This window comes from Calliphora vicina, unplaced genomic scaffold, assembly GCF_958450345.1.
Source record: "Calliphora vicina unplaced genomic scaffold, idCalVici1.1 scaffold_18, whole genome shotgun sequence".
NCBI classification, from domain to species: domain Eukaryota; kingdom Metazoa; phylum Arthropoda; class Insecta; order Diptera; family Calliphoridae; genus Calliphora; species Calliphora vicina.
Window position 1 is genome coordinate 496079 of NW_027052672.1, and position 27538 is coordinate 523616.

General features: G+C 31.3%; 1 protein-coding gene across 6 annotated transcripts in view; it reads right to left on the minus strand.

Annotated features, from left to right (window-relative positions):
* Window positions 1-23432, minus strand: part of Srrm234 (Serine-arginine repetitive matrix 2/3/4) — a 208071-nt gene extending 184639 nt beyond the window's left edge. For 2 of the 6 annotated variants that reach the window (XM_065514913.1, XM_065514912.1), the window contains exons 1-2: window positions 23301-23430; window positions 22882-23239 (exon numbers count right to left, since the gene is read on the minus strand). In XM_065514913.1, the coding sequence (XP_065370985.1) occupies window positions 22882-23123 (242 nt within the window). In that variant the 5' untranslated portion in view covers window positions 23124-23239; window positions 23301-23430. Of the gene's footprint in view, window positions 1-22881; window positions 23240-23300 lie in introns of all 6 variants that reach the window. The other 4 variants (XM_065514914.1, XM_065514911.1, XM_065514916.1 and 1 more) reach the window with 4 other exon arrangements.
* Window positions 23433-27538: the final 4106 nt, after the last annotated feature.

Consider the following 27538-nt stretch of genomic DNA (forward strand, 5'->3'; position numbering starts at 1 on the left):
AGATCTACTAAAACTACGTTTAGATTTGTGGGTTATCTATATTAGTTGAAGAGATATTTAGGTTTATTGATTTATTTTTTTTAATTTTGCTCGATCTTGTTTTGGTTTTTTAGATATGGCGGGCCAACGGAGGGTCGAAATTTTTTTTAACAACATCAGCTATATTGGCGATAAAATTCTAAATAAAATAAAAACAACTTGGAGACAGTTATGTCGTCCCTATAAAAAGTTACATGCATCCGAAGTTAGAAAATGTAAAAACTAAAAAAAATTATATGGTGATTTTCCATGAAGAAAAATATGAAATTTGAATTAATGTAAAATTTTAACGGTTAAAGATATCATAACAAAATTTTGAACTGATATAGACTCAAATGTCCTTAAATCAATTGCATTATAATTTTTGACATTTTTTATTTTCAAATACCGAAATTCCTGAAACGGGGAAAATGTGTTCCAAAAACTCAGTTTTTTTTTAGAAAACTGCCTGCTGTGACGTTATTTACCGTGTGATAGTAAACTTTGCAGGTATTTCAGAAACATATAGGGCTATTCAAATAGGGGGCTATTTCGAGGATCGATGCTTTGCCTTTTTAAAATTTTTTACTCAAACCAATTTTTTTTTTTTTTTAAATTGGCCAAGTTTGGATTGGATATCTAGTGAGTATTATGTCCGCTTATGTGAGCCACATTTTAGTTTACACGCTTTTCCATTAACTTCTCTTTCCGGATCATATACAAATTGTATATAGTTCCGAAGAAATTTTTTTTCTACAAAGAAAATATATAGGCCTTTTTTGGTAAAAAACGTAAAAAATACGGACTTTTTACATGATCCAAATTTGGATGAGTGTAAGTTTTTATAGGGACAACATGACTCTTAGCAAGTTGTTTGTATTTTATTTAGAATTTTATCGCCAATATAGCCGATTTTGTAAAAAAAAATTTCGACTCTCCGTTGGCCCGCCATAACTAAAAAACCAAAAAAAGATCGAGCAAAATTAAAAAAAATAAATCAATAAACCTAAATATCTCTTCAACTAATAGAGATAACCTACACGTGTAAGCGTATTTTTAGTAGATCTTCTCAAGGTCTATTTATATTTTAAATTTCAGCTCATTCGGATCATAAATGGATTTTTGGCGATTTTTTTAAAAATTTAAGACCCGAGGTGACCAAATTTGAGGGGCTACGTACTGGCCCCCATTACCCCTAGGAAGCTAAGCAACTGCAAATCAACTCGAAAACACTTCAGGTCCAATCATAGTTCCCGAGATACTGAATTATTGCCAAAAAAATACGTTTCTGAACCACTGTGCGACGTCGACTTGCGTCGACAATTTAAAATTGGTATTCTGTTTGTCGTTATTGACTGCTATCGATGACTGTCGACACACATTTGGTATTCTGTAAGTCAATACGGCGTCGATATTGTATTGTGTCGACACTGATTTTGTCGTCGTCATTTTTGGTGACGACTAGTTGTTTTTTTAAAGTTAAAAATCAAAAAATATTACAAAATGGAAAAAAAATCAAAAATTAAAGTAACAAATTCTTACCAATTTGAAAAACTTGTTGAGGAGATGCGTAAAAATCCATCTCTCGCATGAGGATTTAATCGAGGAAATGTTCCAAGCAATTTTAAAGTTCAATGAGAAGATATGACCAATGTTTTAAATGCTCTTGGCCCACCCAGGAGACTTTCCGATGGATGGCAAAATGTATGGAAATTATTAGATGTTTATATTATATTAGGTATGGAGAGATTTAAAATTTAAATTAAAAAAAAAAAAATGTAACTAACAGAAGTGAGTGTAATGCTACAGGTGGCGGTATATTTAAACAGTTGGCAAGATTTTTGGAAGGAGTGTCGTCTGACGTTATTGAATTGGACACAATAGATGCCCCCATTGAACAAGAGATACCTGGACCTTCATCGCGAAATAACGTGGATTCAGTATCTTCAAGCTCAAATCCTCAACAAGAATATTGTACTCCGAAAAGGAAAAGAACCAGTTCTGTTTCCAAAAACTCTCATTTCTAAAGCATGCAGAGTTTCGGCCAGAAATGGCAGGTTGCGACAAACCCAAACTAAAATCGTTTCCAACACTAACCTGATACGAACCCTGTGCCAGAAATCTTAGTCCCTAATTTTGTAAATCACTTGCGTTAAACGCTTCACCAACGCTGTTGTGAACGCGTAACAAAAAATATAAAATTTTATAAATCACTACGGCATTGCGTTTAGTCAACGCCGAAATATTACGATGTCACTTCTATTGTCAAATCTCTACGTAGCCGTGGTTGCCATTGTATAAGTTGATACTAAAATTAAAAAAAAAAAACATACAAAAAGATGTACTTATATCGTGTTGGCAATGCTGTAAGCCAAACCGCTGTATGGCGTTTATTTACTTTTGAATCCATAAAATATAAAATAAAAATATAACAAAATATATATTAACAAGTAAGAGTGCTATATTCGGCTATGCCGAATCTTATATACCCTTCACCTTTGTTGTGGATGCATTATTATTTTTTATAATTAGTATATAGGTATGTATGTACATTGCCCACTTTCAGCTTACAGCATCCTAAATTTATCAAGAACACAAAAAACAACAACAACGCCAAACGAAACAGAACACCAAAAGAAAAAACAAAATACGCAAGGCAATGAAACCAACACACATCCAAACATACGTTTAATTGTATAAAAAACAACAACAACGCCAAAAGAAACAAAACACAAAAGAAAAACAAAATACGCAAAGCATGCACATTCAAACATACGATTTCTTGATTTTTTGTCAAAAAAACCAACACACAACCAAACAAAAGTTTAGTTGTATAAAAAACAACAACAACGCCAAAAGAAACAAAACACACAAAAAAACAAAATACGCAAAGCTTGCACATCCAAACATACGTTTTGTTGTTTTTTTGTCAAAAAAACCAACACACAACCAAACAAACGTTTAGTTGTATAAAAAACAACAACACGCCAAAAGAAATAAAACACAAAAAAAAACAAAATAAGCAAAGCTTGCTCATCCAACCATACGTTTTGTTGCTTTTTTGTCAAAGCATGCAATACATTGTGTTTTTTGATGAAATTTTCAGAGGTTGTCTCGGATTTTTGCTCATATCTCCGTTATTTATGAACGGATTTTGCTGATTTTAAATAGCAAAATTCTCGAAAGTATGTCTGACAGAATTGTTGAAGATTTGGATCCCGGAGATATCTGGGGCCTTCAGAAAATTGATTTCAACAGACAGACGGACAGACAGACAGACGGACATGGCTTAATCGACTCCGCTATCTATAAGGATCCAGAATATATATACTTTATAGGGTACTTTATAGGGTCGGAAATGAAAAATGTAGAAATTACAAACGGAATGACAAACTTATATATACCCTTCTCACGAAGCTGAAGGGTATAAAAACATAAAAGTGAAGTTTTCTGCCGGTGTAGAGAACGATACTTGTGGAAGCTCAGTACAGGAATTCAGTAACTTTTTAACGACAAAATTTTGTCGTTAAGTTATTAAAATTCATAAGTTAACAATACTTATCGTTAAGAGATACTCCGAATTGAATTATACGGATTATTTTGGTTTTATTATTATTTATTTTCAACAACCTAGCCTATTGGCCATAATCGGTTATAAATTTCTACTTAAAAAAATAGTTTACATTGAAAAATTTAAATATAAAATAAATTAAATAATTATGATATAAAAATAAATAAAATAGTCGGTAAATAACGACATTTGTCAGGTTAACAACAAATAAAATGTTCTAGTTAAGCCATAACGATAATTGTTAAGAAGTTAGTTTTGTAAAATAAATATTTGAAATAAGCCGTTCTTTGAAAGTACGATTGGTCAACCTTTTTGTGTTCGTTAGATACAGACTGATTTGAGTTTTAAATATACAAATTAATTTGCCTTAATTATCATTTGCTTTTAAAAAATAGTATTCGAATTTTAAGAGCAACTTTTATATGGGGCATAATATCTTTATTTAACACATTTCTGGAGTGTATAATGTTTATCCCTATGTTAAAATTTCTTAATGAGCAATTTATTTAGCGTTGTGATACGAGTATAAACTTATATAAAAGCTAAAAAATCGTTTTTAAGGCCGTTTTCTTAGAAGGAAATTCATCCGAATTTTTCGACGGTCCTTATAACAACAAATATCTAAATTCTGAATGATCACTTGTGGTGGCATAGACATATGGATTACACTGGGTTACTTTGATTTTTAGAAAAAAACTCTTGTTCTTCTGTTTTCAGTAGGTCTCGCGAATATATGTATTTGGGGGAGCTTGTGTTTGATTTTTAAATATAAATGCGATTGTTTATTCACACGACTACAATTTTATCTACCAACTCGAAAATACAGTGAACATTTTAATAAATAAAAATAATTTTTTTAATTTTAAAAATATTGAAATTTATATTTTTAATTATATTCGTCGTTAATATGTATTACAGAGAGAAATCGTTAACTTCAAATACTGAATATTAAATTCGTTAGAGCAACCGATATTTTTCGTTACTTAACGACATCGGTAGAATTGCGGTACTGGGCAGACATTTGATGTTAGTCAAAACCTAAAGTAGTTACATAAGTATGTTTATTTCAGAAACAATTATATTTCAAAATGTTTAAATATTTGTTATTTTTTTTTAAGAATATTTGACCACTTTTTAAACTAACGCCATGAAAATTGAAGCGTTAAATTTGACAATCAAAGTGACAAAAAAAGTAAGCGTTGCGTTGTATAAAATGTACAATTTCAAACAACTACAATCACAATAACGTAAGAATCAGATGTTACAACGCGAGCAGTCACTTTCTTGAACGCAGTGATTTGCAAACTGTAATTTAATGCAACGGAAAGAAAATGGAGGCGTTGCGTTTTATAAAATTAGGGCCTTAATGTTGTTGTCAATTTTATTGTTTTCAAATATATGATGATTTAATTCCATCTTTCAATAAGCGATATTGTTTCCAGAACATTCTTAAAGGCTGCCTTTTTTAGTCGAAAGTAGCATTCAAACCTTTTGAAAAAAATATAATAAGCAATATGGAGGTATCATATTTTGATTTTTTTTCTCACTTATTATCTGGAAGTTTTAAGATATCAGAATTTGCAGGAGTTGTTTTCTTTGTAAAATTAAGTTTTCTTTATTTTTTTGAATCATAAACATAAAACATTCGATAAACAGTCGACGTCGACACAATACGGTTACAGAATACCAAAATAGTGTCGAGGTGACGTCGACAGAAAGTGATGTCGACTCAAAAACGACGACGACAATCAGAATAAGGGCGATTATATTCGTGTACAAAAATTAAAATTAACGTTTTTAACATTAAAAGACTAATATTAATTAATTTGATGAAACGAATAAAGACGTAAGCGCCACTCCATGTTCACAAAGTAGGTAGAAAAACCAATAAACTGTACTTAAGCCTATTTGTTTTTGCTGTAAAATCATAACGGTACATTATACAGCGATGATATTTTGTGAGATGATGCGTATGATCGAGAGCTATCGATGTTTATCAAAAAACGAAAATTGATACTCATGGCGCTTACGTCTTTTTGGCGGTTATGGCTCGATATGTTTTAAATCATGAACAAAGCCTTAATTTAGTGTTATAAAATTAAGTTATTTAAAAATCAGCTATTCTTTAATAACTTGATGTTAATTAAGTACTAGATCTGAACGATCTATAAAACGGGAATTATGATTCTTGCACTTGACGCGGGACAATCCCTCGTAAATAGGTACATTTGGCAACACTACAGTTTCATACTATTTTTTTGTCGACTGCTCGAAGGGACTTCATCTCTGGGACAAGGAGTATTAATTATAATAATTATATTAATAGGCCTTACTCTGGGGTGTACAGAAGACATTGGCGCATATTCAGAAATCATAACTAAAGTCGGAACTAGTAAAACAGAAACTAAAAAATAGTTCATAGATAGTTGTAGATCTTATTCACAATTCATAACTAGCTTAGTTACTGCTTTTTAGACTATTTTCGACTTTTTTAGACTATTTTCGACTTTCCGACTATTTTCGACTTTTTACCATTTCTTGTAAAAAATACATTGTTTCTACATTTATTGACGCGCCTTTTGTAATGTTTAGCAATAAAAATGAAATTTATCAAGGCGATAATAGTTAGAAAGATGTTGTGTAGAAAAAAGCTTTAATTTATAAACATTTATTTATTATTTATATTAGCATATACTACAAAAAATGCAAGTGTACCAAATTGCAATAGTTTAGTATAATGTTGCAATTAAATTTTTTTTTTAACAATCTAAAAAGTCGACTTTTATCGACTATTCGACTTTTATCGACTATTTTCGACTTTTATCGACTTTTCGACTTTTATCGACTATTTTTCCGACCAAAAAGTCGATTTCGACTTTTTTCAGGAAGTAGTCGATTGTTCGAACAATCGAACAATCGACTTATAGAACCCTAGTATGTAGAATGAAATTTTTCAATAGAATGTTGTTGCCAAAAAAAAACACATCTCTAGATTATTTTCTTTTTGTATACATGTATTAAATTTTTTTTTTTTAATTCTCCGATTAATGGCAAGGTACGTAACCAAAAACCCAGGGTATCCCACACAGCATACAGCAGCAAAAAAAGAAGTCCCAGTTAAATTAAACCAGGAGAAATGACAAAATCAAAGGAATGTGAGAAGTTATCCAGATATTTATGCAGGAGGATTAGGTTTCTCCAGTTCGCGTCAAATCACAATTTTAAGTAGTTCATTATCAACTTTGAATAAAATTTAAAGATGGGCATTGAAAAATGCCTACTTCTTATGATTAAATGCTAAAGATGTTTTGATAGTATTAATACATGTATTAAAATGAAATCAATCAGCTGTTTTTTTGAATGTATTAGTAGTTGGCATTTACCCTGTTGGCCAAGTCTTCAAGACATCATCGATGATGCGTACAGGACAATGTTAAATCATAAATGATTTGTTGGCGACAGCCGGAGCAAATCACTGACGACTTTTTCGAACAAAGGGCACTTTTTTCGTGTCCGACAATATGAGCGACATTACAATGCATATTGTCGTTGACGATCAGATAAGTAGGTTAGGTTAGGTTCCATGGGTAGCCACTCTTCAAGCAGCTCACTTGGGTCCATTCAAAACTGATCCCATTGTGATACCCAGGGGGTAAACATCTTGGTATTAATTATACGTCCGTTGTTTCCAGGCTAAACCAACCAGATTCTCTGATGAAAGAGTAGATTCGTCTAGGACTTATCCTTGATAGCTCATCTAAGCATGATAGGAATGGTGTTCCGAAGATGCGTTCCCTCAGATTTATCAGAGCCGGGGATCAGATAAGTAACAATGTGGTTCAACTTGTCATCGACGAATATATAAACGAAATGTTTTCAACCTTGTCATTGACGACTGTTTAGCGACAGTATCCTTCCATAGTATCGTCGGTGACAGTATAGCGGAAACAACCATAACATGATCATCGACGACAAATTGGACGACAAAATACTCACTTACTCACCAAATGATTTCTTTTTGAAATAATTTAAATATATTATGAGTTTTATATATTTTTTATTGATTTCAATATATGTAAATACATATGTATAGAAAAATTAATATAATTTATATATATAAATTAATATACATATATGTAATATATGTATGTATTTAAAAAATAATAGAAAAATTTATACATACATACTTATGTATAATCAGTCTTGCACTATCAACTGATGTGTAAAGTCATATTATTCTTGTTACTTTTGATCTACAGACAAAAGTGTACGGTATTTTTTTTTCTACTCCCCCGTGTTTTGTTTATCACTTCAAATAAATAAAAAATAAAAACAAAATTAAGCGCAGAAACGTTGAAGATGTTATTGTTGCCTCACATGGGCACAACATGAGTAAGAGACAAGCAACTGTAAATAGCTCTCAGAGAACTACAAACCACAATTTTTATACACCACTACAAACTCTCGATGATGACGATAATGACGAAGTTGTTATCGAACCAGCTGTTAAGGTGACCATACCACCTATAACAATTTTAAAATGTCAAATGGAGCAAGTACATGAAATATGTAGAATATTAAATGTAAAAGACTACTCTATACGTAAAATTTCAATTGGTTTGAAATTATTTTGCACCAATATAGAAGAGTATGATAAAGTATGTGATGCACTTACTAAAAAATTTGATTTGGAGTATTTTACTTATGCCCAAAAAAATGAAAAGCCCTATAAGGCCGTCCTTTTGGGACTGGATAAAACTGACCCATCTGTTGTGAAGACTCGATTGCTACAATTGGGTCTTAAATGTACTAATGTCAAAATTGTTACTAAGTCTATGGACAATAGCAGAGAACATATTATTTTCATAGTATATTTTGAAAGAAAATCAATCACACTAAAGGAACTGAGGCAAAAATATTCCGTAATTAATTATATAAAGGTGAGGTGGGAATACCAAAAACCAAACAAATCAAAACTGACGCAATGTTACAACTGCCAAATGTATGGACATGGTTCCAGTAGGTGCAAGGTGAAACCGTTTTGTGCAAATTGTGCTGGAAATCATAAAACGGAAGAATGTTCTACAACGGTCATTAAATGTGCCAATTGTAAAGGTCCACATAAGGCTATGTCTCCTGATTGCCCCAGTAGGGAAGTGTACAAACAAATCAGACAACGCGCTCAACCAAAGAGCAATAGACAAATCAATCTAGGCTATAATAGCAGGTCTAATTATAATAATAATTTCCCAAACTCTCTAAATCAGAGCGGAAGTCTTCCAAATTCGCCACCAATGAGTCATCCATTCACTCAATCTAGCAATGCTGCTAATAATAATGCTAACAGCAACAACAATCTGTTCTCATTTGAAGAACTAAAAAATATTACTTTTGAATTAATAGCTAATCTTAAAAGTTGCAAATCTCGAGAAGAGCAATTTCAGATTGTTACCAACCTAGCATTTAAATTTTTGTATCAATGAACAACAATATTAAGCTGTCATCATGGAACGCACGTAGTATTCGTACAAAAAAAGAACTATTTAATTTCTTGGATAAATATAATGTTGATATATGCCTAATTTGTGAAACCTGGTTGAATATCAAATTATCAATTAGACATAATAGTTACTACTGTTATAGATATGATCGACAAACTGGTACTGGAGGAGGTGTAGCTGTTTTAATAAAAAAAAACATTCAACATCAATTGATACCACCAAAAACAACTGAAATTATAGAAAATATTGGAGTTAGAGTTAATTGTGGGAGCGAATTTATAGACATTTATTCGTGTTATTTTCCAGGAGGCACAGTTGGATCTGACATTTCCAAGAAACTCAAATTTAAATCTGACCTTCGTAAATTAACAGATACGAATAATAAATACATTTTAGGTGGAGATCTAAACTGCAGACACAACTATTGGGGATGTTTAGAAATAACACATGGGGTAACATTCTATATGAAAACATACAACTAAACAAATTCCAAATTACTTTTCCCCATGAAAATACATATATTCCATCAGATCCAAACAAACAACCATCTACATTAGATCTCATTTTAACCAATATGTTAACAAACATGTCAGCAGTTAAAGTAATTAACGACCTAAGTTCGGACCATTTACCTATTATGTGTAATATAAATTTAATCTACAAGTCGACAGACAATTTAGTCTATGCGTTCAATAAGGCTAATTGGCCACGTTTTTCCAAATTCATAAGTAGAAATCTCCCTACGGTAGAAGATCACAGAACAGTAACTGATACCAATGAAATTGACATTATGATTAATGTTTTAAGCAATGTTGTAAAAACTGCAATAGATAAATCGGTTCCAAAACAACTTATATCACCAACGACTAGACCATTACCTAAAAACATTATAATAATGATGCAAATGAGGAATATTTTCAGAAGAAACTGGAAAAGGTTTAGAGACAGAAGTGACCACGAAGCAATGTCACGTTTAAACAAAAATATTAAAGATGAAATAACAAAATTCAGAAACCATTCTTGGAATTCCACCTTGTCAAAACTGGATAAGGCCTCTCCCCCTTTTTGGAAAGTATCTAAACTTTTAAGGAAGAGATCTACTAATATACCAATTTTAAAATTTAACAACAATGTATATTACACCCAGTTAGAAAAAGCTGAAATTTTGGCTGAAACTTTTAATTTGAATCATTGCTCTTCAGCACATCTAAGCGACAACACAACTGCTTCTGAGGATAATGATGCCGCAAACCAAGTCAGAAATACAGATGTTACTCCACCTAATTCACACTTCACTTCTCGCGAAAAAGTGGCTGCCATCATAAAAAAATTAAAAAACAATAAATCACCTGGTGCAGATGGGATAAATAACAAATGTTTAAAACAATTACCAAATAAAGGTCTAAATTATCTTACCACAATATTAAATGCTTGCCTAAATTTATGTTATTTTCCTTCTGATTGGAAAATCTCTAAAACTATTCCAATTCTTAAACCAAACAAGTCTCCTGACTCTCCTCTTTCATATAGACCTATAAGCTTACTCTCATCATTAAGTAAAATTTTGGAAAGAATTTTAAAGGAAAAGATTATTGTATATATCGATGCAAATAATATTCTACCCCCTCAACAATTTGGATTCAGAAGTGAACATAATACTTCACAACCATTACTAAAAATCAGGAAAATGGTCAAAAGTAATTTCAATATTGGTAAATCAACTGGTATGGTTCTACTAGATATAAAAGCTGCTTTTGATTCAGTCTGGCACAATGGCTTAATCTTCAAATTGAAAAAATTTAATTTTCCTATCGAAATTATTAAAATTTTACAAAATTTCCTTGAAAACAGATTCTTCAATGTTTTCTTGGGGAATACTTCGTCACATAGGATCAATATTAACGCTGGCTGTCCTCAAGGGTCATGTCTGTCACCAATCCTTTACAACATTTTTACAGCTGATGTTCCTGAACTTTCAAATTGCACAATGTCAATATTTGCTGACGATACATCAATTCTCTGCTCCGACATTCATTCAGTGGATATAATTCATAATTTGCAGTTTGCTCTAAATAGCTTGAATAATTATTTCAAAAAATGGAAAATTATGATAAATCCCGAAAAAACAAAAGCTATTTATTTTACGAGAAAGCGGAAAGCATGTTTTATTCCCCAAAGTTCGTTGCGATTTTTAAACTTCGACATACCTTGGGACAACGATGTCAAATATTTGGGTGTTATACTTGATACCAAAGTTAACTTCAATAACCATATACCATATATAGTTAATAAAATCAACAAATTAATAAGAGTATTGTACCCTCTAATAAATAGAAGATCTCAACTAAATATTGACAACAAGAAATTAATTATTAAATCCATATTTCATCCCGTTATGTTCTACTGTGCACCAGTATGGTTCTCGTCCGCTAAATGTCATATAAAGAAGCTTCAAGTAGCACAAAATAAACTACTCAAGGTGGTATTCAATCTACCATGGCATTATTCCACTCGTCGTCTACATGATCTTGCTGGCTTCGAACTTGTCCAAGATAGACTAGTCAGATTAACCACAAACTTCAACAGCAGATGTTCAACTTCTCAGTACCCACATATTAATGAACTTTATTCAACGTAATTTTACCAGTAGTATAGTTTTTTTTATCTTAATTTGTTTCAAATAGGTTTTTGAACATTTTTTTCCTTCATTTCAATAATAAATCATCTGTATATATGTATATATTATAATTCACAGCTTATTATTAAGTAGAAAAGGAGCATAAGCCCTAAACTCTTTACCTTCTAAGACAAATGTATATATATAAAACTTATGTATAATAAAATAAAATTAATTTGAACATTTAATCATTAAGTGCTAACTAATTGTGCTGAAAGTAACAAATAGTGAATAACTTAAATAGGTACATAAAATAGCAAAGAATAATAAGAAGTGAAACGCTGTCAAAAAAAACCTAAGTCGGTTGTCAAAAAAATCCTAACTATATGAATGTATTAGTAATATATTGTTAACATACAAAGTATAACAAGTAGTCCAACTCTTTGACAGCAGTACCTAACTCTATACATGTGTTAGTGAAAAAGTACCTAAGTCTTAATATGTGTTAGTAACAAAAAGTTATATGTGTTGGTGCCTTTTGAATTTTCACCAGACACACAGAGTTCTAAAAAAATGTTTAAATTTTAATTTATTTAAATTTTGTTCTATTTTCAATACCAAAAATTGAAACTCTGTTCTATATTTTAAAACCTACCACAAACAAAATAAAACGTCAAAATTAATAAAAAAAAATATTTTTTAGTTTGTGCGAAATGGACGTGCTTCGGAAAAGAAAAAGTGCTAAATGTGTTGAAAAAAATTATAAAATAATGTGTGTTAGTGAATTTACGCGTATCAAACTATATTTATTGGACAATTTATAGTTAAAATTTCGAGACTTTTGATGTGTATAATTCTCTCACAAGGGTGTTGAATTTACACAGTACCCGTATATGTGAGAGAGTAAATTTATAAAATAGAGAGTTGGACTACTTGGTATACTTTGTTAACATATATAAATTTATATGTATTGGTGAAAAAACACTTTCACCACACTCCTCAAACACACATAGTTGTAAAAAAGCGACCTTATAAATTATAACAAAATTTTAATACAATTAAATTTAAAAATTCGAACAATTCTCAAATTATTTATTTTATATTTGATCCGGAAAGGTTTTATAAATAGATTTTTCATCTTTTTATTCAATAATTTCTGAAAAAATTAAACTTATATGAATTTTGTATTAATTTTCAATACGAAATTTTACAAATGTGTTTTTTTCAGTTTTAATTTCAACACCCAAATATTGAACGTCAAAAAAAATAAAAAAATATATTTTTCGTTTAGCGTTTGATTTATCGGCGTGAACAAAACAACATGGAAGTAAAAGAAAACAAACCGGAAACAGCTGATTATAAGTATGTTGTTGATGTTGTACACAACAACTTTATTTGTTGTGTGGTGAATATAACACTCTGTATATTTGTTATTGTAAAAGTTTGTTGGTTTTTAACAAACCGCAGTGGTGACAAAAATTCTGTATATTTGTTATTGTAAAAGTTTGTTGGTTTGAAAGTTTTTAACAAACCGCAACATAACCTTAAATTAAATTAAAAAAACAAACAATGACAAATAATAATTTTTAAATGCATTTACAAAAATTATATCAAGACATACGTACCACATCGTTAAATAAGAATGTAAATAGGATGTTCATGAGTAGAGTTTAGGGCTATGGAAATATTAATTTAGAAAAAAATTGCCCAATTTATATAAGACAATGGGCATCATACCGGGAAACAGAAACGGGATATAGACTGTCGTAGGAATCGAATGCCAGATTAACTTCAATTTGAAAAACTTTTAATTAGGGGATAGGTCCATTCAAACTTTGATGTCATAAACAAATTTTTCATGAAAAATTTAAAATTAGAAAATATATTGCCACAATTATACAAGGCGTTGGGCATCATATCTGGGAACGGGCACGATAAGCGGACACTCATAGGAATCTAATGGCATACAAAGAATGTTTGGAAAAACTTGAACGTGGGGGGTAGGTTCATTCAAACTTTGATGTCATAAACATATTTCATAAAAAATTTTAAATTAGAAAAAAAATTGCCACAATTATACAAGGCGTTGGGCATCATATCTGGGAACGGGCACGATAAGAGATGTTTGGAAAAACTTGAACTTGTGGGGTAGGTCCATTCAAACTTTGATGTCATAAACATTTTTCATAAAAAATTTTAAATTAGAAAATAAATTGCCACAATTATACAAGGCGTTGGGCATCATACCTGGGAACGGGCACGATAAGTAGACACCCGTAGGAATCTAATGGCATACAGAGAATGTTTGGAAAAACTTGAACTTGGAGGGTAGGTCCATTCAAACATTGATGTCATGAAAAAATTTTTCATGAAAAATTTAAAATTAGAAAATATATTGCCACAATTATACAAGGCGATGGGCATCATATCTGGGAACGGGCACGATAAGTGGACACCCGTAGGAATCTAATGGCATGCAGAGAATGTTTGGAAAAACTTGAACGTGGGGGGTAGGTCCAATCAAACTTTGATGTCATAAACATATTTCATAAAAAATTTTAAATTAGAAAAAAAATTGCCACAATTATACAAGGCGTTGGGCATCATATCTGGGAACGGGCGCGATAAGTGGACACCCGTAGGAATCTAATGGCATACAGAGAATGTTTGGAAAAACTTGATCTTGGGGGGTAGGTCCATTCAAACATTGAAGTCATGAAAAAATTTTTCATGAAAAATTTAAAATTAGAAAATATATTGCCACAATTATACAAGGCATTGGGCATCATATCTGGGAACGGGCACGATAAGTGGACACCCGTAGGAATCTAATGGCATACAGAGAATGTTTGGAAAAACTTGAACTTGGGGGGTAGGTCCATTCAAACTTTGATGTCATAAACATTTTTCATAAAAAATTTTAAATTAGAAAATAAATTGCCACAATTATACAAGGCGTTGGGCATCATATCTGGGAACGGGCACGATAAGTTGACACCCGTAGGAATCTAATGGCATACAGAGAATGTTTGGAAAAACTTGAACTTGGGGGGTAGGTCCATTCAAACATTGATGTCATGAACATTTTTCATAAAAAATTTTAAATTAGAAAATAAATTGCCACAATTATACAAGGCGTTTGGCCATCATATCTGGGAACGGGCACGATAAGTGGACACTTCTAGGAATCGAATGGCATAATAACTTCTGTTGCATTCATTTATTAATTTGATTAATTCATTTACTAAAATTCAATCTATTAAGAAAAATTATCAATGTGTGTTTTACAAGAAACATGAATATAGAGATGTACAATCAAGTAAGTATTCAGATTAATAGTAATCATATGTAAGTACTTGGTACTTGAATACTTACTTGATTTTACATATCTATCTTCATGTTTCTTGTAAAACACACATTGATAATTTTTCTTAAAAGATTGAATTTTAGTAAATGAATTAATTAAATTAATAAATGAATGCAACAGAAGTTATTATGCCATTCGATTCCTACAAGTGTCCACTTATCGTGCCCGTACCCAGATATGATGCCCAACGCCTTGTATAATTGTGGCAATTTTTTTTTGTAATTTAAAATTTTTTATGAAAAATGTTTATGACATCAAATTTTGAATGGGCCTACTCCCTACGTTCAAGTTTTTCCAAACATTCTTTGTATGCCATTAGATTCCTATGAGTGACCACTTATCGTGCCCGTTCCCAGATGTGATGCCCAACGCCTTGTATAATTGTGGCAATTTTTTTTGTAATTTAAAATTTTTTATGAAAAATGTTTATGACATCAAAGTTTGAATGGGCCTACTCCCTACGTTCAAGTTTTTCCAAACATTCTTTGTATTCCTATGAGTGTCCACTTATCATGCCCGTTCCCAGATATGATGCCCAACGCCTTGTATAATTGTGGCAATTTGTTTTCTAATTTTAAATTTTTCATGAAACATTTTTTCATGACATCAATGTTTGAATGGACCTACCCCCCCAGTTCAAGTTTTTCCAAACATTCTCTGTATGCCATTAGATTCCCACGGGTGTCCACTTATCGTGTCCGTTCCCAGATATTATGCCCAACGCCTTGTATAATTGTGGCAATTTATTTTCTAATTTAAAATTTTTTATGAAAAATGTTTATGACATCAATGTTTGAATGGACCTACCCCCCAAGTTCAAGTTTTTCCAAACATTCTCTGTATACCATTAGATTCTTACGGGTGTCCACTTATCGTGCCCGTTCCCAGATATGATGCCCAACGCCTTGTATAATTGTGGCAATTTATTTTCTAATTTAAAATTTTTTATGAAAAATGTTTATGACATCAAAGTTTGAATGGACCTACCCCCCAAGTTCAAGTTTTTCCAAACATTCTCTGTATGCCATTAGATTCCTACGGGTGTCCACTTATCGTGCCTGTTCCCAGATATGATGCCCAACGCCTTGTATAATTGTGGCAATTTATTTTCTAATTTAAAATTTTTTATGAAAAATGTTTATGACATCAATGTTTGAATGGACCTACCCCCCAAGTTCAAGTTTTTCCAAACATTCTCTGTATGCCATTAGATTCCTACGGGTGTCCACTTATCGTGCCCGTTCCCAGATATGATGCCCAACGCCTTGTATAATTGTGGGAATTTTGTTTCTAATTTAAAATTTTTTATGAAAAATGTTTATGACATCAATGTTTGAATGGACCTACCCCCCAAGTTCAAGTTTTTCGAAACATTCTCTGTATGCCATTAGATTCCTACGGGTGTCCACTTATCGTGCCCGTTCCCAGATATGATGCCCAACGCCTTGTATAATTGTTGCAATATATTTTCTAATTTTAAATTTTTCATGAAAAATGTTTATGACATCAATGTTTGAATGGACCTACCCCCCAAGTTCAAGTTTTTCCAAACATTCTCTGTATGCCATTAGATTCCTACGGGTGTCCACTTATCGTGCCCGTTCCCAGATATGATGCCCAACGCCTTGTATAATTGTGGCAATATATTTTCTAATTTTAAATTTTTCATGAAAAATTTGTTCATGACATCAATGTTTGAATGGACCTACCCCCCAAGTTCAAGTTTTTCCAAACATTCTCTGTATGCCATTAGATTCCTACGGGTGTCCACTTATCGTGCCCGTTCCCAGATATGATGCCCAACGCCTTGTATAATTGTGGCAATTTTTTTTTTAATTTTAAATTTTTCATGAAAAATTTGTTTATGACATCAAAGTCTGAATGGACCTACCCCCCACGTTCAAGTTTTTCCAAACATTCTCTGTATGCCATTAGATTCCTACGGGTGTCCACTTATCGTGCCCGTTCCCAGATATGATGCCCAACGCCTTGTATAATTGTTGCAATATATTTTCTAATTTTAAATTTTTCATGAAAAATGTTTATGACATCAATGTTTGAATGGACCTACCCCCCAAGTTCAAGTTTTTCCAAACATTCTCTGTATGCCATTAGATTCCTACGGGTGTCCACTTATCGTGCCCGTTCCCAGATATGATGCCCAACGCCTTGTATAATTGTGGCAATATATTTTCTAATTTTAAATTTTTCATGAAAAATTTGTTCATGACATCAATGTTTGAATGGACCTACCCCCCAAGTTCAAGTTTTTCCAAACATTCTCTGTATGCCATTAGATTCCTACGGGTGTCCACTTATCGTGCCCGTTCCCAGATATGATGCCCAACGCCTTGTATAATTGTGGCAATTTTTTTTTTAATTTTAAATTTTTCATGAAAAATTTGTTTATGACATCAAAGTCTGAATGGACCTACCCCCCACGTTCAAGTTTTTCCAAACATTCTCTGTATGCCATTAGATTCCTACGGGTGTCCACTTATCGTGCCCGTTCCCAGATATGATGCCCAACGCCTTGTATAATTGTGGCAATATATTTTCTAATTTTAAATTTTTCATGAAAAATGTTTATGACATCAATGATTGAATGGACCTACCCCCCAAGTTCAAGTTTTTCGAAACATTCTCTGTATGCCATTAGATTCCTACGGGTGTCCACTTATCGTGCCTGTTCCCAGATATGATGCCCAACGCCTTGTATAATTGTGGCAATTTATTTTCTAATTTAAAATTTTGTATGAAAAATGTTTATGACATCAATGTTTGAATGGACCTACCCCCCAAGTTCAAGTTTTTCCAAACATTCTCTGTATGCCATTATATTCCTACGGGTGTCCACTTATCGTGCCCGTTCCCAGATATGATGCCCAACGCCTTGTATAATTGTGGCAATTTTTTTCCTAATTTAAAATTTTTCATGAAAAATGGTTATGACATAAAAGTTTGAATGGGCGTACTCCCTACGTTCAAGTTTTTCCATACATTCTTAGTATGCCATTCGATTCCTATGGGTGTCCACTTATCGTTCCCGTTCCCAGATATGATGCCCAAGGCCTTATATAATTGTAGCAATATTTTTACCAATTTAAAACATTTTTTCATGGCATCAAAGTTTGAATGGGCCTGCCCCCTACGTTTAAGTTTTTCTAAAAGAAGTTAGTATGCCATTCGATTGCTATGAGTGTCCACTTATCATTTCTGTTTCCCGATATGATGCCCATCGTCTTGCATAAATTTGGCAATTTTTTTTCTGTATATATCAAAGTTATTAAATTTTTTTTATGATTAGTTTATTTTAAGGTTATGTTGCGGTTTGTTCATATGTAACAAACAAAGTATACCAAGTAGTCCAACTCTCTATTTTATAAATTTACTCTCTCACATATACGGGTACTGTGTAAATTCAACACCCTTGTGAGAGAATTATACACATCAAAAGTCTCGAAATTTTAACTATAAATTGTCCAATAAATATAGTTTGATACGCGTAAATTCACTAACACACATTATTTTATAATTTTTTTCAACACATTTAGCACTTTTTCTTTTCCGAAGCACGTCCATTTCGCACAAACTAAAAAATATTTTTTTTATTAATTTTGACGTTTTATTTTGTTTGTGGTAGGTTTTAAAATATAGAACAGAGTTTCAATTTTTGGTAATGAAAATAGAACAAAATTTAAATAAATTAAAATTTAAACATTTTTTTAGAACTCTGTGTGTCTGGTGAAAATTCAAAAGGCACCAACACATATAAATTTTTGTTACTAACACATATTTAGACTTAGGTACTTTTTCACTAACACATGTATAGAGTTAGGTACTGCTGTCAAAGAGTTGGACTACTTGTTATACTTTGGTAACAAACATCATTTTGACATTTTAACAAAGTATTACAATAACAAATTTTATTTTTTATATTCACCACACCAAAACAAATAAAAACATCTACAGCAACAAAAAACAATCAGCTGTTTCCGGTTTGTTTTCTCCAGGTTGTTTTGTTTACGGGCGTGTTTGATTAACGTGTTGCACTAGTGCAATTGGTTGAGGCGCCAAAATAGTATATATGTTTGAGATTTAATTTGCGGATAGTGTGTAGACATTGATTTGTGGACTGTGATAGGTACCATTCCGGTGAATTTATCATTCTCTCATGAACTTATTCGAACTTGTTTTGATTATTGTTTGAATCACTTATGATATTAGGATTTGAGTATTGTAATTAATTATTAGATATACACCCTTTTGATGACATTGTTTGTCATATAGGTTGGTCCCTCTACTGTTTATATCTCTGAAGGTGGTATCAACTAACAGACATTCAGTGACATATATTTGGCCCTTATAGTTTCTAGCAAAGTATACCAAGTAGTCCAACTCTCTATTTTATAAATTTACTCTCTCACATATACGGGTACTGTGTAAATTCAACACCCTTGTGAGAGAATTATACACATCAAAAGTCTCGAAATTTTAACTATAAATTGTCCAATAAATATAGTTTGATACGTTGGACTACTTGTTATACTTTGGTTTCTAGTACCAAAGTATAACAAGTAGTCCAACTCTTTGACAGCAGTACCTAACTCTATACATGTGTTAGTGAAAAAGTACCTAAGTCTAAATATGTGTTAGTAACAAAAATTTATATGTGTTGGTGCCTTTTGAATTTTCACCAGACACACAGAGTTCTAAAAAAATGTTTAAATTTTAATTTATTTAAATTTTGTTCTATTTTCAATACCAAAAATTGAAACTCTGTTCTATATTTTAAAACCTACCACAAACAAAATAAAACGTCAAAATTAATAAAAAAAATATTTTTTAGTTTGTGCGAAATGGACGTGCTTCGGAAAAGAAAAAGTGCTAAATGTGTTGAAAAAAATTATAAAATAATGTGTGTTAGTGAATTTACGCGTATCAAACTATATTTATTGGACAATTTATAGTTAAAATTTCGAGACTTTTGATGTGTATAATTCTCTCACAAGGGTGTTGAATTTACACAGTACCCGTATATGTGAGAGAGTAAATTTATAAAATAGAGAGTTGGACTACTTGGTATACTTTGTCTAGTACCAAGTAGTCCAACTCTCTATTTTATAAATTTACTCTCTCACATATACGGGTACTGTGTAAATTCAACACCCTTGTGAGAGAATTATACACATCAAAAGTCTCGAAATTTTAACTATAAATTGTCCAATAAATATAGTTTGATACGCGTAAATTCACTAACACACATTATTTTATAATTTTTTTCAACACATTTAGCACTTTTTCTTTTCCGAAGCACGTCCATTTCGCACAAACTAAAAAATATTTTTTTATTAATTTTGACGTTTTATTTTGTTTGTGATAGGTTTTAAAATATAGAACAGAGTTTCAATTTTTGGTATTGAAAATAGAACAAAATTTAAATAAATTAAAATTTAAACATTTTTTTAGAACTCTGTGTGTCTGGTGAAAATTCAAAAGGCACCAACACATATAAATTTTTGTTACTAACACATATTAAGACTTAGGTACTTTTTCACTAACACATGTATAGAGTTAGGTACTGCTGTCAAAGAGTTGGACTACTTGTTATACTTTGGTTTCTAGGTTGTACTGAGTACCATGCTTTCTCTTTTATATGGTTGATTATTTCTGTTACACATATACTTATCAAATTTCTTTTTTCCTAGTGGAAACTAGTTTTTCTTATCAAGTTGCTAATTTACTGACATCAATTAAAGAATCATTATCTAATAATGATGTTTTGTAATGTAATATGTTTGAGTTTAAGTTTTGACTTTGTTCAATTTTATTTATAATATTTATTTAATTTATATCATAATTATTTAATTTATTTTATATTTAAATTTTTTAATGTAAACTATTTTTTTAAGTAGAAATTTATAACCGATTATGGCCAATAGGCTAGGTTGTTGAAAATAAATAATAATAAATAAAAAAAAATATGCATGTTTGGTTTAAATGTGTAGAAAAAAATTAAAAAATTGTGTGTGCTTGTTAAAGTGTGTGTTCGAATTGCAATTTAATCGCAATTTTCAATAAAAAGTTTTGAAGATAAATCCTCTCTCAAGTGAGTTGAATTCACATCCCTACAAGAAATAGATGATCGAAACTAATACACACAAAAGATGTTTACTAACACATTTGCACAAATTTTATATTTGACTGTCATTGTTGATGTAAATATCCATCATCGTTGACCAATGTGTGTTTCAGAGTTGCATTTTTGACGTTTAGAAGTAAATCCCCGAAAAGTTTTCATTAATATTTATTTATTTGTGTGTCGTGAGTGTTAAAAAGTTAAATATCTTTAATATTTAAATAAAAAAAGTGCAAGAAATTAATATATCCGAAAGAAGATGGATTGGGTAAGTGGACAAAATAGCTCACAACAATATACACAAATATAACTTTTTTTTTTTATTAATTACAGCACATTTGAGAATAAAGCCTATTAAAAACTGTTTCAGGTCGATGTTACGCCTTCAGAAGCCAATAAAAATAATCTTTGTGGGCTACGGAAGATTTTCTTGACAAAATACCTGGTCTTAAAGAGGAGAAAGGTTGGATTTCTAAAGATCTTAGTGTATATCTTGATCAAACATTGGGTCTGCCGGTAATCCCTCTTTAAATTTCAGATGGTTTTCAAAAGCAGTTTTAATAGTTTTTTTATTTAATTGCATACATATATTATGTCCTGTGATTCCTATTGGGAACAAAGGGCCACAATTTAATTAGTATTATTTAATATAAAGAAATTAATTGAATCGTGTTTTATTTCAACTGATATGTCCGTCAACAGTGACGAATATATCCATCAAGTATGATTAGTCAACTGTGTCCGGTATATCCATCAAGGTTGATTAGTCTACTGTGACTAATATATCCATCAACGTTGACTAGTAAACAACATTAGATTAAGCAGTTCAGATATATGTTCTATGGACGATAAAATGCATAAGTTAGAGAAGGATGCAAAATCACACGTACACAAAAGTTTCCATCACTTTTTTCATATTGGCCTTAAGAAAATGATAGAAACTTTGTTCTACGCGATGATGGATATTTCTATCAATAATGCCAGTCATATGACCGTCACTGTTCTTGTAGGGATACTACTTGTATGTGAGAAGAGAGAGAGGTTGTTGTTGTAGAAAAAGAGAGCATTCCCTTCTTGTTATTCTTTGTAAAAAAGTCAAAACTTGGTGATCGTTTATGAATATGCGCCATTTTCTATAAATTCAAAATTAAATTTTTCAACACAAAAAAATATTAAATATTATGGCCAATAGGCTAGGTTGTTGAAAATAAATAATAAAAAAAAAAAAAAAAAAAAAAAAAAAAATCGTCGACTTTGGTTTTATTGCATGTGGTATTAACCACATGCAATCGACTTTGGTTTTATAACCTAAAATAAATTGATATATGGTGGATAACCAAACAAAACTCGTATTGGAAATTGGTGGAGACCATAAAACGTAGGAGCTAAGTTCGAGAATTCCGGCTTCCTATACGAAGGTATATAATGATTGGCGTTTCCTGGACGAGGCTCTTCCTAGGCGTATGCCGTAATTGGTGATGGCGTTATGTATTTTATACAGGCCAAATAATTCTTAGCTGCTATCGCAGCTAAGTAACTTAAAAATTAAACAAACAAAATAAAATCGTTTGTCCTGTCCTTCATTTATGGAAACACGTAGCTTAGTGTTTCCATATTATCTTGTATCTCTAAATTATACATGTATTTTCTCATTTGATTTCCACTCACCCTTGCTTTTCCAAAATTTCTTCAAATTCCAAACACTTGACTTCAATCTTTCTTTTGCGATCATGGTCCAAAATATCCTTGTTGGGCGGACGATTTAAAGTAGCATCCAATTTTTTTATATCCTCTTCGGAGCGATAGTTTGAATTTCCTTTTTTTCCAGGACGTACAAATGCCCAATTACGTTGGACATGACCATTTGTGCCAGAACCACGTGGAGTGGTTAATCCAATACCATTATACATATTAACAGTATATTGTGAATTGACCTTAATGCATAGTCTTCTTAATCCACTGTGGACTTGTAGTGATTTTAATTGGCTTGGGTGTCAAGCACAATGCAAAACAAACACAAATTTTTCTGTAAGGAATCAATGATTATTTTTGACAATACATTGAAAATTTCTGAACACTAAACTTACTTGGCTTATTTACTACAATGCAAGGCGTATGTGTTAATACGCCTTGCTACAATGTTATTATTTTTAAACAATATTTAACAAGATTTACTTCTAAAAGTATTTCATGTAAAATAAAATGCAGCCGTAAGGAAAATTGCGCAGCTGAAGAAAACAAACAGGCCTTTTTGGCAAACTTATTTTACAGAGATGCAAAAAACAGTACTATTTATGTAAACATGATAGCAGGCGACATGAAAACGTAACCCTAGGTCTCCACGTAGCAATTTTTATTGCTAAGCACAAGCAATAACGTCGGCAGAACAACAGCAGAGTGATTGCTGATTGCTTTAGGTGGAGAAAACGTTCGTCACAAATACAAAATTTTCAACGCGAGAAGTTCTATGAAAAACTGTGTTGTATTTTGCCCATATTCTGTATTGGATGATTTTTTCCACTAATTTCTTTGTTTTTTTTATTTTTGGTACTTAAATAAATTAAATATGTATAAATTAATCGCACCGAATCATAGAAAGAAGAAATTTTACATTAATGACAACTGAAATGACAGCTTATTGCTTAGCAATAATTGCTCAGGCAATCAGTAGAGCAATCATTGCGCAATGGATTGCTACATATGGCAATTTGCCGTATACACTCGCAAATTTCATTGACGCAATCAAATTTGACAATTGCAGCAATAAATATTGCTACGTGGAGACCTAGGGTAAATAACATAAAGCTACTGAAGAAAACAAACAATTTAACAAACTTTTTTTCTAATTTTGGCACGCAGTTGAAGAAACCAAAGTAAATTAATAAAGTAGCGACCAAGGCGTATTAACAAGGTGAGTGCGTCCCGGCAACAAATACAACAATGCAAAAACAACAGGCAATTTGTTTTTGTTAAAATGTACTGTAAATGTCAAAATCAAGGCGAATTAAAATATTACTATGTTATTTACAATAACAAATGTAAACATAAACAAAGTTTGACATATAGTGTACATAAAAAAACAGCGAATTAAGAAACAGCTGATTTTACGCACTCACCTTGTTAATACGCCTTGGTAGCGACCAAAGCAAGGTGCATTTAATAAGGTGCCATCGGCAGCACAGCTGATTATAGAAATAGCACGCACAAATGTCAAACTACATATATAAAAAATATTCGCCCGTACGCCCGTATGTCAAACTCTATATATAAAAAATAAGTGAATTCGCCTGTATTTATTTCAATTCGCCACTGCTGTCACCTTGTTAAATACGCCTTGGACCAAAGTAAATTAATAAAGTAGACTCAAGGTGCATTTAATAAGGTGCCATCGGCAGCACAGCTGATTATAGAAATAGCACGCACAAATGTCAAACTACATATATAAAAAATATTCGCCCGTACGCCCTTGTGTCAAACTCTATATATAAAAAATAAGTGAATTCGCCTGTATTTATTTCAATTCGCCACTGCTGTCACCTTGTTAAATACGCCTTGAGTAGACTCATTAGAACTATTTTTTTTACTTTGGTCTGAACCAAGGTGCATTTAATAAGGTGCCATCGGCAGCACAGCTGATTATAGAAATAGCACGCACAAATGTCAAACTACATATATAAAAAATATTCGCCCGTACGTCCGTATGTCAAACTCTATATATAAAAAATAAGTGAATTCGCCTGTATTTATTTCAATTCGCCACTGCTGTCACCTTGTTAAATACGCCTTGGTCTGAACTGTCAATTCACTTGTGGTTGTTGTGGCGAAAAATACAACAAGCCCAAAAGCAAAAACAACAACAGGCAACTTTGACAGCTCAGACCTTAAACCAAAAACAAAACTAAAACTCTTAAGATCTTTTTTGAATTCTGGAATTTAATTTAACTTTCTTGGTACTATTTAATTATATAAATTTGTTGATGAGTGGACCAATTTTAATATTATTATCAATGTTTTAAACTTTTCTACGGCTGGGGAGCCAAATAAAATTAAATATTATAAATGAAAAAGAAAAAAAAAAAAAAAATAATAATCTAAATAATTTACATATGTATGTAATTTATGATAGTTATGGATTTTTGTATACATATTATGGTATTTATAGATTTTATATTGTATGTTATCAGGCAATATTTGCTATGTAATATAATTATTTTGGCCTTTTTAGGCTTTGTATTACAAATAAATGAAATAAAAATTAAAATTAAATTAAAAAATTGCTTGTGGTTTTTGTAAATGTTGTATTTGTTGTAGTACTGTCGCTACTTTATTAATTTACTTTGAGCCAGCTGTTCTACTGAGATCGGCGTGAACAAAACAACCTGGAAGTAAAAGAAAACAAACCGGAAACAGCTGATTATACGTATGTTGTTGATGTTGTACACAACAACTTTATTTGTTGTGTGGTGAATATAACACTCTGTATATTTGTTATTGTAAAAGTTTGTTGGTTTTTAACAAACCGCAGTGGTGACAAATATTCTGTATATTTGTTATTGTAAAAGTTTGTTGGTTTGAAAGTTTTTAACAAACCGCAACATAACCTTAAATTAAATTAAAAAAACAAACAATGACAAATAATAATTTTTAAATGCATTTACAAAAATTATATCAAGACATACGTACCACATCGTTAAATAAGAATGTAAATAGGATGTTCATGAGTAGAGTTTAGGGCTATGGAAATATTAATTTAGAAAAAAATTGCCCAATTTATATAAGACAATGGGCATCATACCGGGAAACAGAAACGGGATATAGACTGTCGTAGGAATCGAATGCCATATTAACTTCAATTTAAAAAACTTTTAATTAGGGGATGTAGAGAAAATGTAATTCTATGTTCGTATAGTTCAAAGGTTTATTTCAGAATAAAATTATTTTGTTTTTCATTTTGTTATAAGTTCAAAAACCTACTTATATAAATATCAATACAATTTAACAAAGTATAAAACTAACAAGTTTGTTATAATTATAATAAATATTCCAATACCCTTCCTTAATTAATACAATTGTAACAAACTTCTAAATTTCGAAAATTTAATATGAGACAAAGGTTTTGTTAATATATCGGCTTGCATCTCTTCTGTGGGACAATACGATATCATCAGAATATTTTGATTTTTAAGATCACGTACAAAATGATATTTAGTGTCCACATGCTTTGTTCGCTTGCTAAATTTTTCTGAACCAACTAACTTTATGCAGCTTTGGTTATCTTCGAAAATTATTGTAGGTTCGTGGAGTTTTATACCAAAATCATCAATTAGTTTTCTTAACCATACAGTTTCTTGTGCTGCTTCAGCTAGCGCTATGTATTCGGCTTCTGTTGACGATAGTGATACACTTTGTTGTTTATGACACGACCAGCTTACACATCCACCATTATATTTAAAAACATAGCCACTGAATGATTTTCTGTCTATGCGGTTTTGTGCCCAATCAGCATCTACATAAGTTTTAACTTTAAATTCATAGTTCCTTTTAGATATTTTATTAATATTTTAAGCTCCATCCAATCTCCTTCTGCTGGTTGAGAAACATGTTGACTTAATATAGAAACTGCTGCCGAAATATCTGGACGGCTGTTTACGGACAGGTATATCAGACATCCAATAAGCTCTTGATACTTCTTGTTATTATCCATAATTTTAAAATTTGTTCGATCTAAGGCAATGTAACCGACATCCATTGGTATTTTCGAGACTTTGCTTTCCTGCAAACTAGCTCTTGAAACGATTGAATCAATATATTGACTTTGACAAATATTATAAAAACCATCGTTCTCCCGCTCAATTTTGACACCAAGATAAAAATGTACATCTCCAAGTATTGTATATTCAAAATTGCCTAGTAAAATATCTTCAACTATTTTGAAATATTCGTTGGTTTTTGTTGTTACCAAAATGTCATCTACAGTGAGTGTCACTCAAAATCGTACAACATATTTTTTTTTAAATATTATGAAATTATAAAGGCAATAATAGGTGATTATATAAAAAATTAAAAGTCATTTTATTAATTGGAACAAAAAATATGTATTTCAACAAAAAAGTTAACAAAACCTCAATTCGTTAAAAAAATATTGATGAAAATTAAAGAACATCACAAAATTCATATTTCACTTAAATTCGTACAATTATATTAAATTATAATTAAAACTTTAAAAATTAAAAAAAAATTTAATATTAAATAATCCTAATACTTTGTAGGGTTTCATTTGCTATTTTTTAGTGCCTTTACGATTTTATATGAAGCGTTGATATTC